At 40.8% G+C, this 16,510-nt stretch overlaps 1 protein-coding gene across 4 annotated transcripts in view; it reads left to right on the top strand.

Annotated features, from left to right (window-relative positions):
• The window catches only part of LOC131068309 (uncharacterized), a 374,805-nt gene that overhangs the window by 265,166 nt on the left and 93,129 nt on the right, over window positions 1-16,510 (top strand). For all 4 annotated transcript variants that reach the window (XM_058003475.2, XM_058003478.2, XM_058003476.2 and 1 more), the window contains one exon: window positions 1,738-1,841. In XM_058003475.2, the coding sequence (XP_057859458.1) occupies window positions 1,738-1,841 (104 nt within the window). The remainder of the gene's footprint in view (window positions 1-1,737; window positions 1,842-16,510) is intronic.

Below are 16,510 nucleotides of genomic sequence, written 5' to 3'. Positions count from 1 at the left end.
TGTACTTATATATTAATAAAGATGTTTAAGGTGTAAACTTCTTTGTCATGCTATGACTTTTATGGGCTCCACCCCCTGTGTACATTTCTAAGAGGTGACAATCTCTTAGATAATGGACACTTGTATGTAGACATTATAAGGTGATGATCTTATAATGATCAAACTAGATATCATGTGTGATTCTTGGTATGTTATGGATGTGCCATAATTATATTGTGGTAAAGACATTTTGAAATGTCAGTGCACATACCACAATTTGGATAAAATGAGGATTTAATTATTATCGTGTTTTTATCCTTAGTATTGCTTGCTTTGCAATACTGATGTCACGTGCTTAGGTGATATCTTGTCAGCACAAGTTACTGTGGTGAACTTTTGTATCACGTGTTTAGGTGATACTTCATGTCACGTGCTTAGGTGATATGATTTTCGTATCACGTGTTTAGGTGATACTTCATATCACGTGTTTGAGTGATATGATCCTTTGTAGAGTGAGATTATGAGACTCCATAAGGAATCCTGACCATCATGAGAAATGTGATGCTAGATATGTTGTCATTCATCTTCCCGAGCTAAGAGCTAAGAGGGAGTGTTGATGAAATAGCATCGATCAGATGAAGAAATCCTTGTTAAGAAATATATATATATATATATAATTAATTTATATTAAAAGTTGATAACTATATGTTATCGGGTTAACAATGAATAATATCCGATTGCGTTTTTGTTTTGATCGGTGACTTGCTTAACATTAGTTAAGCGCCGATCATATGCTATCGGGTTACTAGACCCGATAGCATATTGGTGTCAATTCACAATGAATCGGCACCAATATGCTATCGGGCTATTAACCCGATAGCATACATTGCAGATTCACATTGTTACCAGTTGGCAATACCGATCGTTTGGCATAAACAAAACATTGATCGCTGTGTTAAACCCGATAAGCATACACCGATTCATATCGGTTTATTTGTAGAGGCACAATTAAGAGATGCCATGGACAGGGTGGAGGCATGTCTGCCCATGACATCTCTCTTGTAAGATATATATGTGCCTGTTATTGTTATCCAAATGACATTGAAATTATTAATGTTCTTTCTCCACCATCTGCAATACATAGAAGATAATTAGAAAACAGAATTGATATATACTGTGAGAAATATTTGCATTGCAATACAACATCATTATACATACCTTGATTTTGAATTGAAATTTGAATAACTTTTACATCTTGGTGTTTTATTCGTTAAGGGTATTAACCACAGGTCTTGTCATAATGCTCCATGAGTTTATGATATCACATTTTGTGATAAATGAATTCTCTCTGTCATGTTATTGGCATGTTTCTACGACTGTAACTTGGTGGACTGCTTATATGACTGGAACAAGTAAAGTTGGTGTGGATTTGCTGCTCAGGGATTAGGAATTAATAATTTCACAGTTACCATAACTTTGTTAGTAGTGCCTCTTTAAATTTCATTATGTATTTTAATCAGTTTTCAGATGGATTTATAAACATCATCAATTTACTCGAATACCTGGAACAATACCTCTTCTTATAGGCACTGTTGACTTCTTGGTGCTTCATTTGTTAAGGGTTATCTACCACCAGGCCTCATGATGCTCTATGACTCTATGATTGACATGTTAGCCTGTTTTACCCGTTTCATTGTTATTTAATTTAACATTGCAAGTTTTGTTAATAATTAGAATCTCTATGTGTTCTGGTTTTAGGACGATCAAATGCAATAAGTATTGCAGAAAGGCTTGGACTACCAACTCATATCCTAGATAGTGCACGGAAAATTTATGGAACAGCTAGTGCAGAAATCAACAAGGTAAATATAAGTTTGTGGTGAATAAATAATAAGATGATATTACACTGTATGTATGATGAGAGGTAGACATGTAATATACTTGTATGAAAGTTGTTATTGTGGCTTGCATTTCATTATGTAAATTCAGACTTTAATTTTACCTTTCAGAACACTTTAATCCTTTTAATTCTGATAATGATTTGAATTTCTTTCTCTCTGACTGCCTTATGGCTAGAATAATATATTTATGATACTAGACAGTGTTGTACTTTGGCCAGTTTATTGTATTTTTGATCGTGTAAAAAGTTACTTAATGCAATCACTCTTGGAGATTGGCATTATTGCTTACTTTCTTAACCATTTTTTTCCACTTTTCTTGTTTCTTAGTTAAGCTAGAGACACTAGTTCAGACATAACAGATTTTTTATTATTTCTATAAATATTGCCCAGTTTTTATGGTAGCAGTGGATATTAATAGCTTTTTCTATAGCAATATTCTGTTACTTTGATAAGTTGCATTAAAAAGATGGTGATTGTAGAAGAATATTTACGTGCCAATATTAAAAGACTGCTATATGTTAGAAAACAATAGTCAAGACTATGCAACAAATACATAAGTTCTATGTTCTATCCCATGATGTGCAAATAAGAGTTCACAGGTTATGTAAAGGTTGCATTTTGTATGAATACTGACTGAAACTGCATTTCATTCAGATGTAATCATTTCTTTTGTTTTGGGTGTGGATTTTTCCTAGTTGTGACTCATAATATGATCTGGATATCCTTCTTGTTGTGATAATCACAGATAAAGTAAAACCAATGTTTTGTCATTTTAGGAGCAGAAAGCTCCGTATGACTAAGTCTAAGATCATGCAAGTATTGTAAATTATTAGAGGTCATTTTGCTTTGTCTAATATACAGAGCAGTCTTGGTCTATAGAAATGTTGGTTAACAGATTTGTCACTTCTGTTTTATACTCTTTTTCCCATGTCAATGACAATCTGACCAACAATTGAGTCGCTTGTAATGGTATTTACAAGTGCTCTCTGCTTGTTTTACAAGGCGCAGCTACCTTTGGATGATATACAATGAATAGAAACAAAGGGTATGCTTTTCACCAGAAAGCAGAAAAGGCAAACCAACACCTACCCATAACCATGAAAGTAGATGTAGAAGGTTGATTTTATAATGAAGTGAATGTAGATAAATGACACAAAGTTTACTTATTCCACACTCACAAATGATATCCAGGGAAAGAAAGAGCAGCAAAACCCTTTAACAGATGATTTAATCTAAATTCAAAGTTTCAGAATTAAATACATACACAGTCTGCTATAGCAGGATGACACTGAAAGCAAATGCAAAGAAACACAGTTCGTTACAATTTAAAGAAAATGTTCCAAAATTCAAAGATTCAAAAACATCTTCATAATTCCTTCCATATCAAAATATGAGCTCATAGATTTAATATCATATACCATAAAATTGTACTGAAGAGAAAGCTATACTGTCTCTTTCCCCCCTCCTCTTTTTTATCTATACTATCATCTATTTATACTAAAAATCCCCTTTTTCTGTTTCTAAGAAACGGTTCATTTCACAGTAACCGTCTTTGAAAATGACCGCCTTTAAACAAATTTAAGGAAAACGAAATTATCAGAAAACCCTATTAAAAGCACTAATCCTTGCATTATAAACAACTACTAGCTTTACACTTCTTCATTAGGCGTCGGGTTTCGACCTGCAATCTGATTGTCAATCCTCGTAGCCTTTGTCTCCTCTTCGATGAGCACCCAAAGGACAGCTGAAAATTCATCTTCATCTTCTATAAGCTCTCGAGCAAGGTTGGTCAAGTCAAAAAGGATGTCATCCTGCATGTGCTCCACGTCTAGCTGAATCATGGGTCCCTTTCCTTTAAGCACCATGTACGAAAAACTAATTACCAGCTCTCCTTCTTGCCACAATTTCTTCTTCCAAATGTTGTTTGTGATTTCTAGCTTGCTCCACAATCTTTTCTAGTAGAGCGATAATTTTTCTATATTCGACAAATTTAGTTTGTTGTTTCCATGCAAGAGACCGCAATCGTAGGATAATATTCCTTTGCTCAGTTGCTGGCCAATTTATGTCTGGATTATCAAATGGCAGCTAATGATCATGAGGGAGAACCATCTTGTTGGTTGAAAATTTTGTACACTTGGGGAAATATACAAAATTGCGGTTTCAACCACAGTGTGTGAGTAAAACTCTCTCAATTAAGGGAAGGCTCCCCCTATCTATCTACAACTTAAAACTAAAATAGGATGGAACAACAATCTTTCTTCTTCTTTCAAGAAAGCCAATATCCTTTTCTCTTCACAAAAAAGTGATAGCAATTTAACATAAAACAACAGTAACAACTTTTTGAAATGAAATGAGAGAAAGGAAATGGAGTTTCTTAAAAACTCAAAGACTTCCGTCACTTCCTTTGGGACAGGACAACAATATCAAGCTCAAAGTCTTGATTATGTGAAGTCCTATCTACCCTTTTTCTATATTAATGGTATTCAAAACAAATTATATCAGCACAAAGACTGAAATACCTTATTCTCTTCTACGTAAAACAGTAAGAACTAGTACAAGCTCAAAAACTCACAGCTATTTCTTACAAAATCTACTTCTAAACTTTCTTAAGAACAAGTGCAAGAACAAAGTCTTACAACTTTTCTCAATAGAACCTCTACTTTAACTAAATTAATCTCCAATACTTGCAGCACAAAGACTGCAAATCAGATTCGATTAAGCTCTCAAAGAAACACTTGCAAGAAAGATAATATGGAACACAAACTCAAGAATGTAGCACAAAGACTCAAAGCTTGAACAATTTTCTTCTATTTCTTTCAATTCATAAATTTACACATGATAGCTCAAAGACTTCTTTGCTGTAAATTCGGCAGAGTTTTTGCTTGCTCTCTAAAAGATAAAGATTACAATAGACCCCTCAAGTATTTATAGAAGAGGAGTCTTGAGAAAAAGGTGGGAGGATCCTAACTAATTTGAGAGATTCTCTCAACCACCAAGACTTATTCAATAACTAACTATGACTTATTCCAACTACAGTCCTAACTGAACACAACTTGTAGTTGCTTTACATGTAATTACAAAAGTGCAAGTAAAGAATTGACTTACAATTTACAAAATGTTTTTACATGTAAATTGTCAAAAGAAAAACTGCAACTAGGAGATTACAATTCTGGAAAAAACACAACTAAGTGTTGAAAAACACTTAAGTTGCAGCATGTGAAAACATAAATCCTTCGAACTTCTGGATGATCGTTCGTAGCTCAGTAGGATTCGGTTCGTGGGTGTTCTTGGCAACGACCATGGTCTTCATGATGGTATCATTGTTGGTGACAATATTGTACACGGAAATAAAACTAGTTAATTAAGTTGTAATTGTGTTGGTTAGTTGGCAACCGAGGGGTGGCAGTTGCAGTGCGACGGTTGGCGCTGGCACCCCCCTGGTATCTTTATATACTTCCAAATGTAACTTGTAACGGAGATGAATTAGGAATGGAATAACATATCTGATACTTGTCTGATATCTATGGCATTATTCTGCATTGCGTGTTTTATCTGTGTGCTTTAAGTTATTCACCCGAGAGGGTAAACATTTGGCGTCGTTGCCTAGACGTACTCAGGAACGGAAAACGCGGATGGCGCACAAACACGATGGGCCTACCTGTCAGTGAGATTAACCCAGAGGTCGACGACGCGCAAACGGAACAATTGTCATGGGATGCAAAGCGTGATGGCAAGAGGCGAAGGGGAAATTGAACCCTATAATAATCCCGACACAATGTTGAGATAAATTGTGGCCGAAAGGAAAAATAATAAAAGTTTTTTTTGTGTACATGGCGTGTGCTTGCTATGTACGGAAGTGATTTATGCCCAATATATTAAATAAAGATAGAAATAAAAAAAGCAGAAACGGACGAGTGGGAGGCTGCGCAGAGGGCCTTGATTCTGGAGCAACAAGTAGAACGTAGACAGAGGCTGAGGCAACTTGCCGAAGGACGACCTGCTGAAGGGTGGCCTGAGGGGAACCAAGGAGGTGTCATGGAGGGTGCAGAAGCCGATGGAAATTTCTACGCGTCGCCAGAACACCATAGGGTGCGGAGCCACGAAGAGTTTCTGGAGGAAACAAGGTTAAGGAGAGATCTAGTCAAAGAGACCCGGGATCGGTTCAGAAACTTATCCCTTACACCACAAAGGTAGGATCACCAAAGGGAGCCAAGAGTGGGCACGGGTGACAACGAAGGGGAGGATAACCGTACGGTAGGTGCCACACTCGGCAGGCAAAACACCATACCTCCAGTCACCCATGCAAGACACACCACCAGCACTGGAGGGAGCGGCGCAGGGGCACAGACACAGCCAAAGCCACCTCCAGGAAGACGACCCCCAGCGATGGTGAGTAAACAAAAACTGCCGAAGTTCAATGGCGACGGGAAGGAAGATCCAGTCTGCCATTGTCGAACGTGCGAAACCATATGGTCAGCGAATGGTGTTACGGACCAAAACGAATGGGTAACACAGTTCCCAATAACTTTAAGGGGAGTGGCCATAGACTGGTACTTAGACATGGATAAGGCCAAAGTCGGCACATGGCCGGACCTGAAGGTGTTTGGTACAGAGTTCTGCCTCTTGAGAGATGACAACGAAATAGTCATTGAGATCTATGGAACGAAGCAGAACAAGAACGAGACTGTCTGAGCCTATAGTCGGCGGCTGAAGGAACTATTGGGAAAAATGGAGAGTCAACCAACAAATGGGTTGAAAAAGCAATGGTTCGTGGAGGGACTAAAGCATTCCCTCCGAAAGAAGATGAAAATTGTTCCACCTACATCGTACGAAGACGCATACAACAAAGCGATGGATCTCAAGAGCGAGACCAAGACATCGAAGAAAAAGAAGGATAGCTCGTCCGAGGAGGATGACTCGTCACAGGAAAGCAGCAGCGACAGCGAGGCTGGCAAACAGGTGCAAGCGCTTCGGAAAGACATGGAGCGAATGAGGAGGGAATTCAAAACAATGAGAAGCACCAGTCGGACCGAAGGGGACATATGGTGCACTGAGTGCAAAGAGGAGGGGCACACAAAGGGTAGTTGCCCGAAGAAGGCATTCTGCGAGATTTGCCAAGTGATGGGACACTCCACCAAGGAGTGCCCATACAACATGAAAACCCGAAGTACGCAAATGAGCCAAGTGTTGTTCACGGAGCAGGCCACAACATCCGCACCAGCGGGTACGGCCCAGCAAACCAACACAACGGCATCATCTGGAGGTTACCGGGACAACAGACGCGGCGGTCGAAGGAATAGCAACAATAACAATAACGGAAGCCGTATCCAGTATGATGCCAAGGGCCGACCAATTATCCAATGTAGGGCCTGTAATCAGTGGGGGCACTTCGCCCGTGATTACATGAAGGAAGCCACCCCTCAGCACCTCTGCCGATGGTGTGGGCCAAGCGACCATGAGGATGCAAATTGCCCACAGGTAGGGGTTAATCTCCTCAACATTGAGAAGGCTGAGAAGACTGGTGAGAAAGAAGTACTGGCGATAACCCGCGCCCAGACGAAAAAAGCCACTTATCCCGACCCCCATATGGAGAAGGAGAGATTACGGGAGGCAAAGGCCAATATTGAAGGAGAGATGACGACCGAACGACGGGACAACAAGGTGGCGAGTACATCATCCCATACGAAAGCGGAAAATAACATCATTGGGCAAGTACTGCAGATGGAAGTACCTATAAGGGTAAAGGACCTTCTAGAAACAATGCCACAGTTAAGAACCGCCATTTTTAGTTCCATACAAACCACTGCGTAGGCACCTTTGCATGCCACACGGGCGGAAGTTCCGGTCAGCCCCTCGGCTGACCCAATGTTGTTGGCCTTAAATAGTGGTCAGCATCCTGCTGTAGTAGAGATGGGAATTCTCGGGGCTATCCTCAAAGACACCATCGTGGACGGAGGTTTGGGGGTGAATGTACTGCCAGAGGATACGTGGAAGAAGCTGGGGAAGCCAACACTATGGCCACCCACGTTCAACTTGGTAGGTGCAGACTAGCACGGCATGAAGCCACTCGGCACCCTGATGGCCCAGCCAATCACCATCGGCACACAAACTTTCATACTAGATTTTGTGGTAATCCCACTCAAGAAGAAGGGGTACAACGCCATCTTAGGCAGAGGGTGGTTGGTTACAGCAAAGGTGAACCAAGACTGGAAAAAGAACACCCTTTCTATGGAGAAAGGGGGGCGGAAGTACACCATTGATCTGAGGACCCAGGTTGTTGATGAGGAACTGACATCATCTTCGGAATCGGAGGGTGAAGGAAAAGGCTACCCGAGGGACAAAGGACGGGGCTACAGGGAGCCCAACGACGAAGGGATTCTCAAACTAAGAGAATGCTTCGAGGATGAGACAGGGTCATTGAACGGGCTCTTCCACTGGTAGATGGAGGATTATGAAATGTTCTAGAGCTACAGGCTCGAAGTAGAGGAACCAGAGCAAGTAACAGAGGAGGTATACCTGCCAGAATTCATAGAAGATTGGAAGGGAGACGCCCCAAACCTCGGTGACGTAGATAATCCGAAGATCAATTGTGTCGGCAACGATTGGAACCTTGTGTGGAAGGCCGCAGCTTTCAAAATCTTTATTCTTCTTCTTCTTCTTATGTACGGGAAGGAGACCTTGGTCCCTGTAGAATTTGTGGTTCCAGGTCTTCGGATGGCCATTGAAAATAGATTGGCCATCAATGGGCCCAAATTGAAACCCTACCACGTGAAGCGCGTAGGGGATCCGAGAGGCCGGACGGACACCCGAGAGCCCGGAGGGGGACCCGAGAGGATGTAAGGGGACTCGAGATGTCGGGTAGGCGACTTAAGAGGCACAGGGCCACAGCAGGAGACTCTCGGGCGAGGAAAACCGAGAAGGATGAAGGGCGATCCAAGAGGCATGGGACTCAAGCCGAAGACTCTCGACAATTAGATTAAAGAAAAAAAGAAAAAAACCCACTGTATGGTCGTATGGGTCCGTATGGTTTTAAAAAAAAAGGAAAAAAGAAAAAAAGAAAACAAGGTGCACGACGATGGGACCAACGTGCGGTGGACCACCGACGGTAGAACCACCGTGCGGTGGACAGCCGCACACATAAACCCTCGCACAAACAAAGTGCAAAACACAAAAACGCATGCAAAGAAAAAATACGCAGCCCACGCACGCAAAAGAAAAAAAGAAAGAAAAAAGACACAGCCACACAATTTCACACGCAGCCGCTTCGTCGTTAGTGGTCACTGTACGATTGAATTGCGTTGGGCGTGCGGAAGGAGGACCGTACGGTGTGCATAGTTGAGCATGTTGTCCGTACGCTAGATTTGTGTCCGTATGGTAAGGAGGGTATCAACCGCACGATTGGAGGTGTCAGTACTGTCGTTGACCGTACGGGGAGGTTGTATGGCCGGATGCCATCGGGGGCATTACGGTGAAACAAAAAAACAAAAAAAACGAGGAAGACCAGATTGAAAAATCAGTCGATGACATATGGAGCCAGGACGCTGAAAATATTAGAGTGGAGAAGAAGAGTTTTGACACCTTAAAATATCACAAAAATGATGTGCGCTATGGACTTTCGTATGGTTCTGAGGGTTGTAAATTGGTGTTGGCGGTGCTGCCCCTCGACCCCGCGGGGGCGCTGCCCCTCCACCCCACTGAGGGCGTTGCCCCCAGACCCCTAGTTTATTTTTGAGCTACAGAATACCACGGGAAGTGTTGTGGTTGTCCGTACTGTGAGAAAGAAGCCTGCAGCTAAGCATTGGCGGGGAAGCCATAAGCCGTAGAGGGAGACGGATTTGGAGGTTGGGAACAAACAGAGTTTGAGGGAAGGCATTGCAGGTCCGCGTAGTTGTATGACACCAGGGAGTTATTCAGTTCAGGTTTTAGCCTTTGGGGAGTGTGATGGAGAATTTGAGGTGTCTCCTAGCCTTTGTGCCAGCGGGTTGTGGCCACCTCCAGGCAAGAATGGTATGCTTTGAGGAACTTGGAGTAGGTCTTGGCTGGACGTGAGGTTGCCTTGGTGGATGGAGAGAGGGCTCGGGAGGAGCTGACCACCAGGTTGGAGGCAGTACTAGCATGAGACTTAGCTCGGCGTACCCAGGAGTTGGATGCCGAGAGGGCAACACTGGTGGCTATCGAGGACAAATTGGCTAGGGAGACAGTATCATTTGAGTAGCAGTTGGTGGAGGCTGAGACTGAAAAGCGTGTTTTGCAGACAAGTTTGGTTTAGGCACAGGAGAACTGTGATGTCAAAGAGGCACTTGACCATTGGATGGTAGCAGAAAAGGGTTTTCAGGTGTTGATGCAGCCAATGTATAAGTTTCGGGCTCGACTGGCGTCAGTAGTTCTTGCCATTCATCTCTATTTTGTATTAAGTCGTTCGGAGACGACTTCTTTTCTTTTGGGGGGGATGATGTTGGTGGTAATATTGTACATGGAAATAAAACTAGTTAATTAAGTTGTAATTGTGTTGGTTAGTTGGCAACCGAGGGGTGGCAGTTGTGGTGCATTGGTTGGCGCTCGCACCCCCTTAGTATCTTTATATACTTCCAAATGTAACTTGTAACGAAGACGAATTAGGAATGGAATAACATATCTGATACTTGTCTGATATCTATGGCATTATTCTGCATTACGTCTTTTATCTGTGTGCTTTAAGTTATTCACCCGAGAGGGTAAACAATCATGGCATTGAAGAAGCATATAGTTGTTCTTCTCCAAAGTAGACTGGATTTCGTACAAGAAGATTTGATGTTTCATCAAAACCTTAATTGAGGCAGTTGAAAATTGTTCGCTCCTCCACTCATTATGAACCTTCATCTGTAAATCTACGAGCACTTCTTTTTGTATCAACTCTCCATTTTGACCCATGATATTGCAAGAGGCCTTCTCATAGTGGGAAACAACACCTTGGAACACTTCAACTCGCAATCTCATTCCATCATCAATCTCCTCAATGAGGGATTTGAGAACAAGGGCTTTGTTCTCTAGAAGTTCTTCAAATTCCAAATACATGAAGGAATAATGTCATGCTCCTGAAGAACACTCAGCTGTTGTCGAGACATATTGTGCCAAACTATCAAGCTACCTTCAACCCTTTCCAAATTCTGTTTGAAAGTCTTGGAGGTACGATTCAATTTTTCTTCAATGGTCTCCAACTTAACCATCATTTGGAAAATGTCTTTTAGCACTTGTGCATACAGATCATGAAGTTGATCCACCCAAGAATCCAACGCTTGCACTTTCTGAGCAGCTCTTTTAACTCCCCGAATTGATTCTTGTGAACCAGAAAAACTTGTAGGATTACTCCCTTCACCAACAGGTTTTTTAATTTTATGAACAACTGCAACAACTTGCCTATTCTCCTCTTCTAACTTGTCTTTCTTTGGTAGAAGTTGATCATACCGTTGTACTAGTGAAGCTACGGATTGTTGGGCATCATGCTTGACCACTTCATGCGTTTGTTTACCCAATTTTATCCATGTAACCCAGTAATCAGCAGCTTGCATTTCCTCACGTGGCTTATCCGCAAGGGGCTCAACAATTTCTAGCACTTTCATCTTGTTGCTGTCAACAGTTACTCTTGAGATCGTCTTGTCTTTTTTAGCAACTTTGGGCCTAGACTGCTTGAGTTGCTGATAATCAAAGACATCAGGAGAGATTTCCCGCTTCTTCCTCTTTGGGGTAAAAGAACTAAGCCATGGATGTAAAAAGACTAGTTCTCCTCTAGTAGCTACCGAAGACGAAAGAGAAGCAGTTTCTGTTTGAACAGCCATGGTCACCCTGGGAGGAGTATCTGTCTGGATGGCAACCATGGTTTGCTCGGTAACCAAAGGGCATGAAGTTTGTCTCATAAATTCTTCAAAGCCAGAAGTAGAGGTATCAATCTCTGACAAATGGATACATGCAGGAGTATCCTTGGGGATTTCTGGCAAACTCTCTTGTTGATGATCAAGAGGTGGCTCAACTGCTGAAATAGGAATGACATTCCGAGGAGACTCCTCCACTATTATTTCAGGAGGAGATAGAGGCAACTCCATGGAAATTGAGGAGGGAATCTCATGAGGTGACTCGGAAGCCAATGACTTAGGAGCATCATCAGATTGTTGTCCTTCCTTCGGATTATCAGGATCAATCACATGAATGTGAATCTGGGATTTTTCTTTTCCGCGAACTGTCACCTTCTCAGGAGGAAGTACTATTGCCTGACTAACTCGCAATTTGATCCTAGTGCCTGAAGATGATGCACCTTCCTTGTTGTCAATCTGAATCTCAAACTTACGTCCAAGAGGCCCTGTAGAGTCATCTTCTTTGCCCACCTTGATCTTGATGAATCTAACACCATTACCTTTGAGCCAAGTGTTGGTGTTAGTAAGCTAGGCTGAAATCTTTCAAGAATGGAAGTGCATTCTTTATGTGACCATTGGATTAAAGGAAGTGGGGCTTCCTCAACCCTTTGTGAGACAAACTGTGGATCAAGCACATTACCATCATCAATCATTCCTTGCGGAATGTCCACCAATTTCAGATCAATAACCTTCTCAATAGTAAGCCTGTAGTAGTCCATCTTGACAACCTCCATTTCTGTACGAAGATCTACCCAGATATCCTCAATACGATGCACATGTACGAAGGACTTTTGATCTTTTCCTTCATACCCTAGTAGTCAAAATCTGCCCTCGACTTAAATGTTTTGAGTTTAATCTCCTGCATCTTAGTGTCCATGACTCCATAGTTTTGGCTTTGACAGATGTGACAAGAGAATACCGACCAATCCTCAATGGGCTAGTTGTAGAAATCCCCATTCCAACCTTATGTTTGACAGATTGATGAGCGTCCACAACCATGATCTGTCTTCCCAACTCCATAAGAATGATTTTATCGGTCAAGTATCTAGGGAGCATGTATGGCTGCTCACTGTAGCATCCGACTCTTACATAAGTGAAAGTCGGGAATTGAAGAAACAAGCACCCATACTCATTTACTCTTTCCCATGCTTCATCTGACACCCTTTTGTTCTTTAGAGTCTTGTCAAACTAGCACATGAAGTAACCAAAGAATGCATCTTGAACCGTTCTAAAATGTAATCTGTTGGGTCTCAAGGGCAGCTGATCATAATATTCCCACATAGATATAAGCGAGCGATCACCCTTGGTAGAAACACCAGGGAAATGTTTGAGTGATGTTGCCAAATACACTAAGTATGAATTCATGTAGAAAGTCATGGTAGTAGGGACTGCTACAGGTTGTTCGCACAAAGCATCGTTGATAATCTCTCCCCATGATATATAACGGGTCTGCCTTATGAACATGGTAAACTGATACATCCAGGGCTCAAACACATTAGAGTGCTCAAGACCCATCATCCTGCTGAGGAGAGTAATGATGTCTCCAATTTCCCACTTGAAGTCACAACGATACAACTTAGCCCACCTCGTGAAGGCGGCTCGTGGCTCATGAATCCCCCTGTTAATGTGGCGTTTGTAGTCCTTTTGCCTCTTAACATAGTACTCAGCTGCACTATCCTTTGAAATTTCCATATAAATAGGTGTTGGTGGTATTCTGAAGACTTTCTCAATAGTATCTGCATCAAGGCGGATTATTGCCTCACCATCATCATTTCTAATGGTTCTCGTCTCCTTGTCGATGTGGTGAGCGCAAGCGAGAACAAATTCAGGTTCTAGGGCGGCCATTGGAAAAGAAGATGGATGATGAATGTGGTTGTCCAACAACCACTGCATATTACTATCCTGCGGATCCTCCACCCTTTTAATGAATTCTGACATGTCAACATGCCCTATCTCCGTATCCTTGATATGATCCAAAGGAGAGGAAACTTGTGAAGGTGAAACTTCATTCTGGTACTTATCATATTTATACTTCATCTTCTTCAAAATAGGAGATGATGGCAAATCTGACATTGAAGAACAACCTGGTATGCTGCGATGAAGACTTAAAAGTGTTAAAGCAACATCATAATCAACTGCAACTAACATTTTTCCTTCTTCAAATGGGAAGAGCTCCAACCCTTGTACTTCACAACTTTGTGAGAGAAAGATGGGAAATAAATGGGAATGCTGGAAACTTGACTTTGACCAATTTCGGATCTTGGAGAAAGTTTTACAAGTATACAAGTGGGAAAGAACAAACATGCGATCAGATTTTTAAAACCTGAATGCAAGTATACTTGTAAAACGGAAAATGAAGAAATAAGTGAAAAATGAGATTTGGACATGTGGGAAATGACATGAATGGAATGTATGGAATAGGCAATGAGTATGGATAGAAATGGGAAGATTTTGGGAATGTCATTTTCAAGAAAATGGGAAGAACTTTCAACATGCAATCTTGTTCTAAAAACCCGATTTTAGGAGAATGGGTATTTTTCATATTTGCAACTTGGAATTTCAACAAAAGATGGTTAAAATCTTATAACCATAAGGGAAGATCAATTATTTTCATCCTACTTGTAATCGGGATTTAAAATCCCGAATACAAGTAAAGAGGGAAAATGGGGAAGAACAATGCAACTCATAAATTGCTTTGCAAAGGGGAAAATCTCTCTCACAAAAACCGATTTTAGGGCAAAACTAACATATATACAAATTTTCAACTAGAATGGAAAAAACAAGAAGACAAGAAAATGGAACAAGAAGAAAAGAAAACATACCTTGCTTCAATCCAAAATGCCTCTTCAAAAGATGAAACAATCTTTGAATGAAGAAGACAATCCTTTAAATAGAAAAAGATTCCAAAACCCTTGCCACGTTTTTCCAAACTCGGATTTGGAGGATAACAGCAAAAACGTGCTTCAAGATGCAAGAAAAATGGGTTGAATCTCTCTCCAAACCCCACGCCTAGGTGAAGGAAGCAAAAACGATTTAGGAGTGTTGAAATTGTGACAAATTTCAAAGAAAATCGTGGCATTAATAAACACGTTTTTTGCTGTTTATATATCATTAAAACCTAACGATTTGAACCTCCAAATGGCATGAGATGTGTTCATAAATGCATAAAAATAGGAGACGATCCAAAACGCCTCTTACCTCCTAAAATTCCTCCACAAAATTTGCTTGAAAACTTCAACAAATTCGCCTTCTTGGCCGGTTGGGTTCTTGGAGAGATGCAACAAGTTTCATTTTACATGATGAAAATCGGGTTTCTCTCTTCATATTGCAAGTTTAAAATGTCACTTTTCATTCCACAAGGCAAAATCCGGTTTTTAAAACCCTTTAGCAAGTTTAAAATGCCTTTATTTTCATTCATGGATCAAATCGGGTTTTTAAAACTCAATTGCAAGTTTTAAAATGTCACTTTATTTCCATTCTAGGCAAAATCGGGTTTTTGAGAGAGAAATACAAGTTATTAAGTTATAATAACTTGTAAGGGGAAAATAAAATCCCCTCAACAAGTTTTAATAACTTAACACATGTAATAAGGGAATAAAATCCCCATTACAAGTAAAAACACTAAAATAGGAAGTTTATAAAAGAATTACAAGTGCCTTTTTAAATTTGCAATTTAAAATTAACTTGTAACAATAAAAAGTAAGTTACAAGTTCTTTTTTCGTAAAGTGCACTTGTAATTAGCTAAAAATTTCCCTACAAAGACTAAAACAAAGGAAAACATTAAAACTTACAACTTAAGGAAAATTTCCCACCTGCAGTTAGGGAGAAAAAACCCGAAATTGAAGGAAAAACATAGCAAACGAAACTAGAATGCGATGAAATTTGGAATGTGGTTTGTGAGGATTAAGCCAGTCCAAGGGCGAAGCAAAATTCTGCCTCGGGAAGCGTGCCACAGAGTAAAATTTTCATTTTTTGACAAAAAATTTATGTAATGGTCCATCATTTTTGGAAACAAAAGTGAGGACAACACATCTGGGTCAAGGTTGCTCATAATGACGTGTTACTTTGATCGGCTCCTGAAGGTGGTGCATTAAATTTCCTATGAAAGACGATAATATCAAGTTTTACGACCTTCGCTGCCACCTTTACGTGCTTCCAACTATTTAATCTGTCATTAATAACAATACTTGCAAATCTTTTCTTGATATGTTGCTTGGAATTTGAGCATCGCATGGCAACAAGCTGAGTTGGAACCGTGACGACCCTAACACAAGGTTTCATCGTATCAAGGCTTGACTGCTAAGCAAACAAGGTTAGTCTGTATGGATTGCTTTACAAGGTGGTGGCACCCGAGAATTGAGGTAGGATCTTTAGATCGCATAGTTGTGAGAAATCAAAACTCCACAACCAACGACCAGGACTTCGAGTTTTTCAGAAACTTCAGTCCGAGCGATCAAAACAAAGAAACTAAGGAAACAAGTTGGACAGTCGGGAACTTATAGAAACTCATAACCCCACGACATAGTTATGAAATACGATGGACAAGCGACTAGGTTTGAAAACACACAAAAGCCGTGATTCGAGAATTAGATTATCAAGCGAACAATAAGGTTCGCGATGCGGGGACACACAAAGACCCGAAAAGTAAAAAGAGCAAAAGGCTTGGATAACAAGAAATAAAACGAAACTGATTGCTAAGATCCTCCAGTTTTTCTTAGACAATTATGCAGAAGAAAATGCAA

The sequence above is a fragment of the Cryptomeria japonica genome, chromosome 11 (assembly GCF_030272615.1).
Source record: "Cryptomeria japonica chromosome 11, Sugi_1.0, whole genome shotgun sequence".
NCBI classification, from domain to species: Eukaryota; Viridiplantae; Streptophyta; class Pinopsida; order Cupressales; family Cupressaceae; genus Cryptomeria; species Cryptomeria japonica.
Note: the sequence above shows the minus strand (reverse complement) of the source record. Positions and strands in the feature narration are given on the sequence as shown.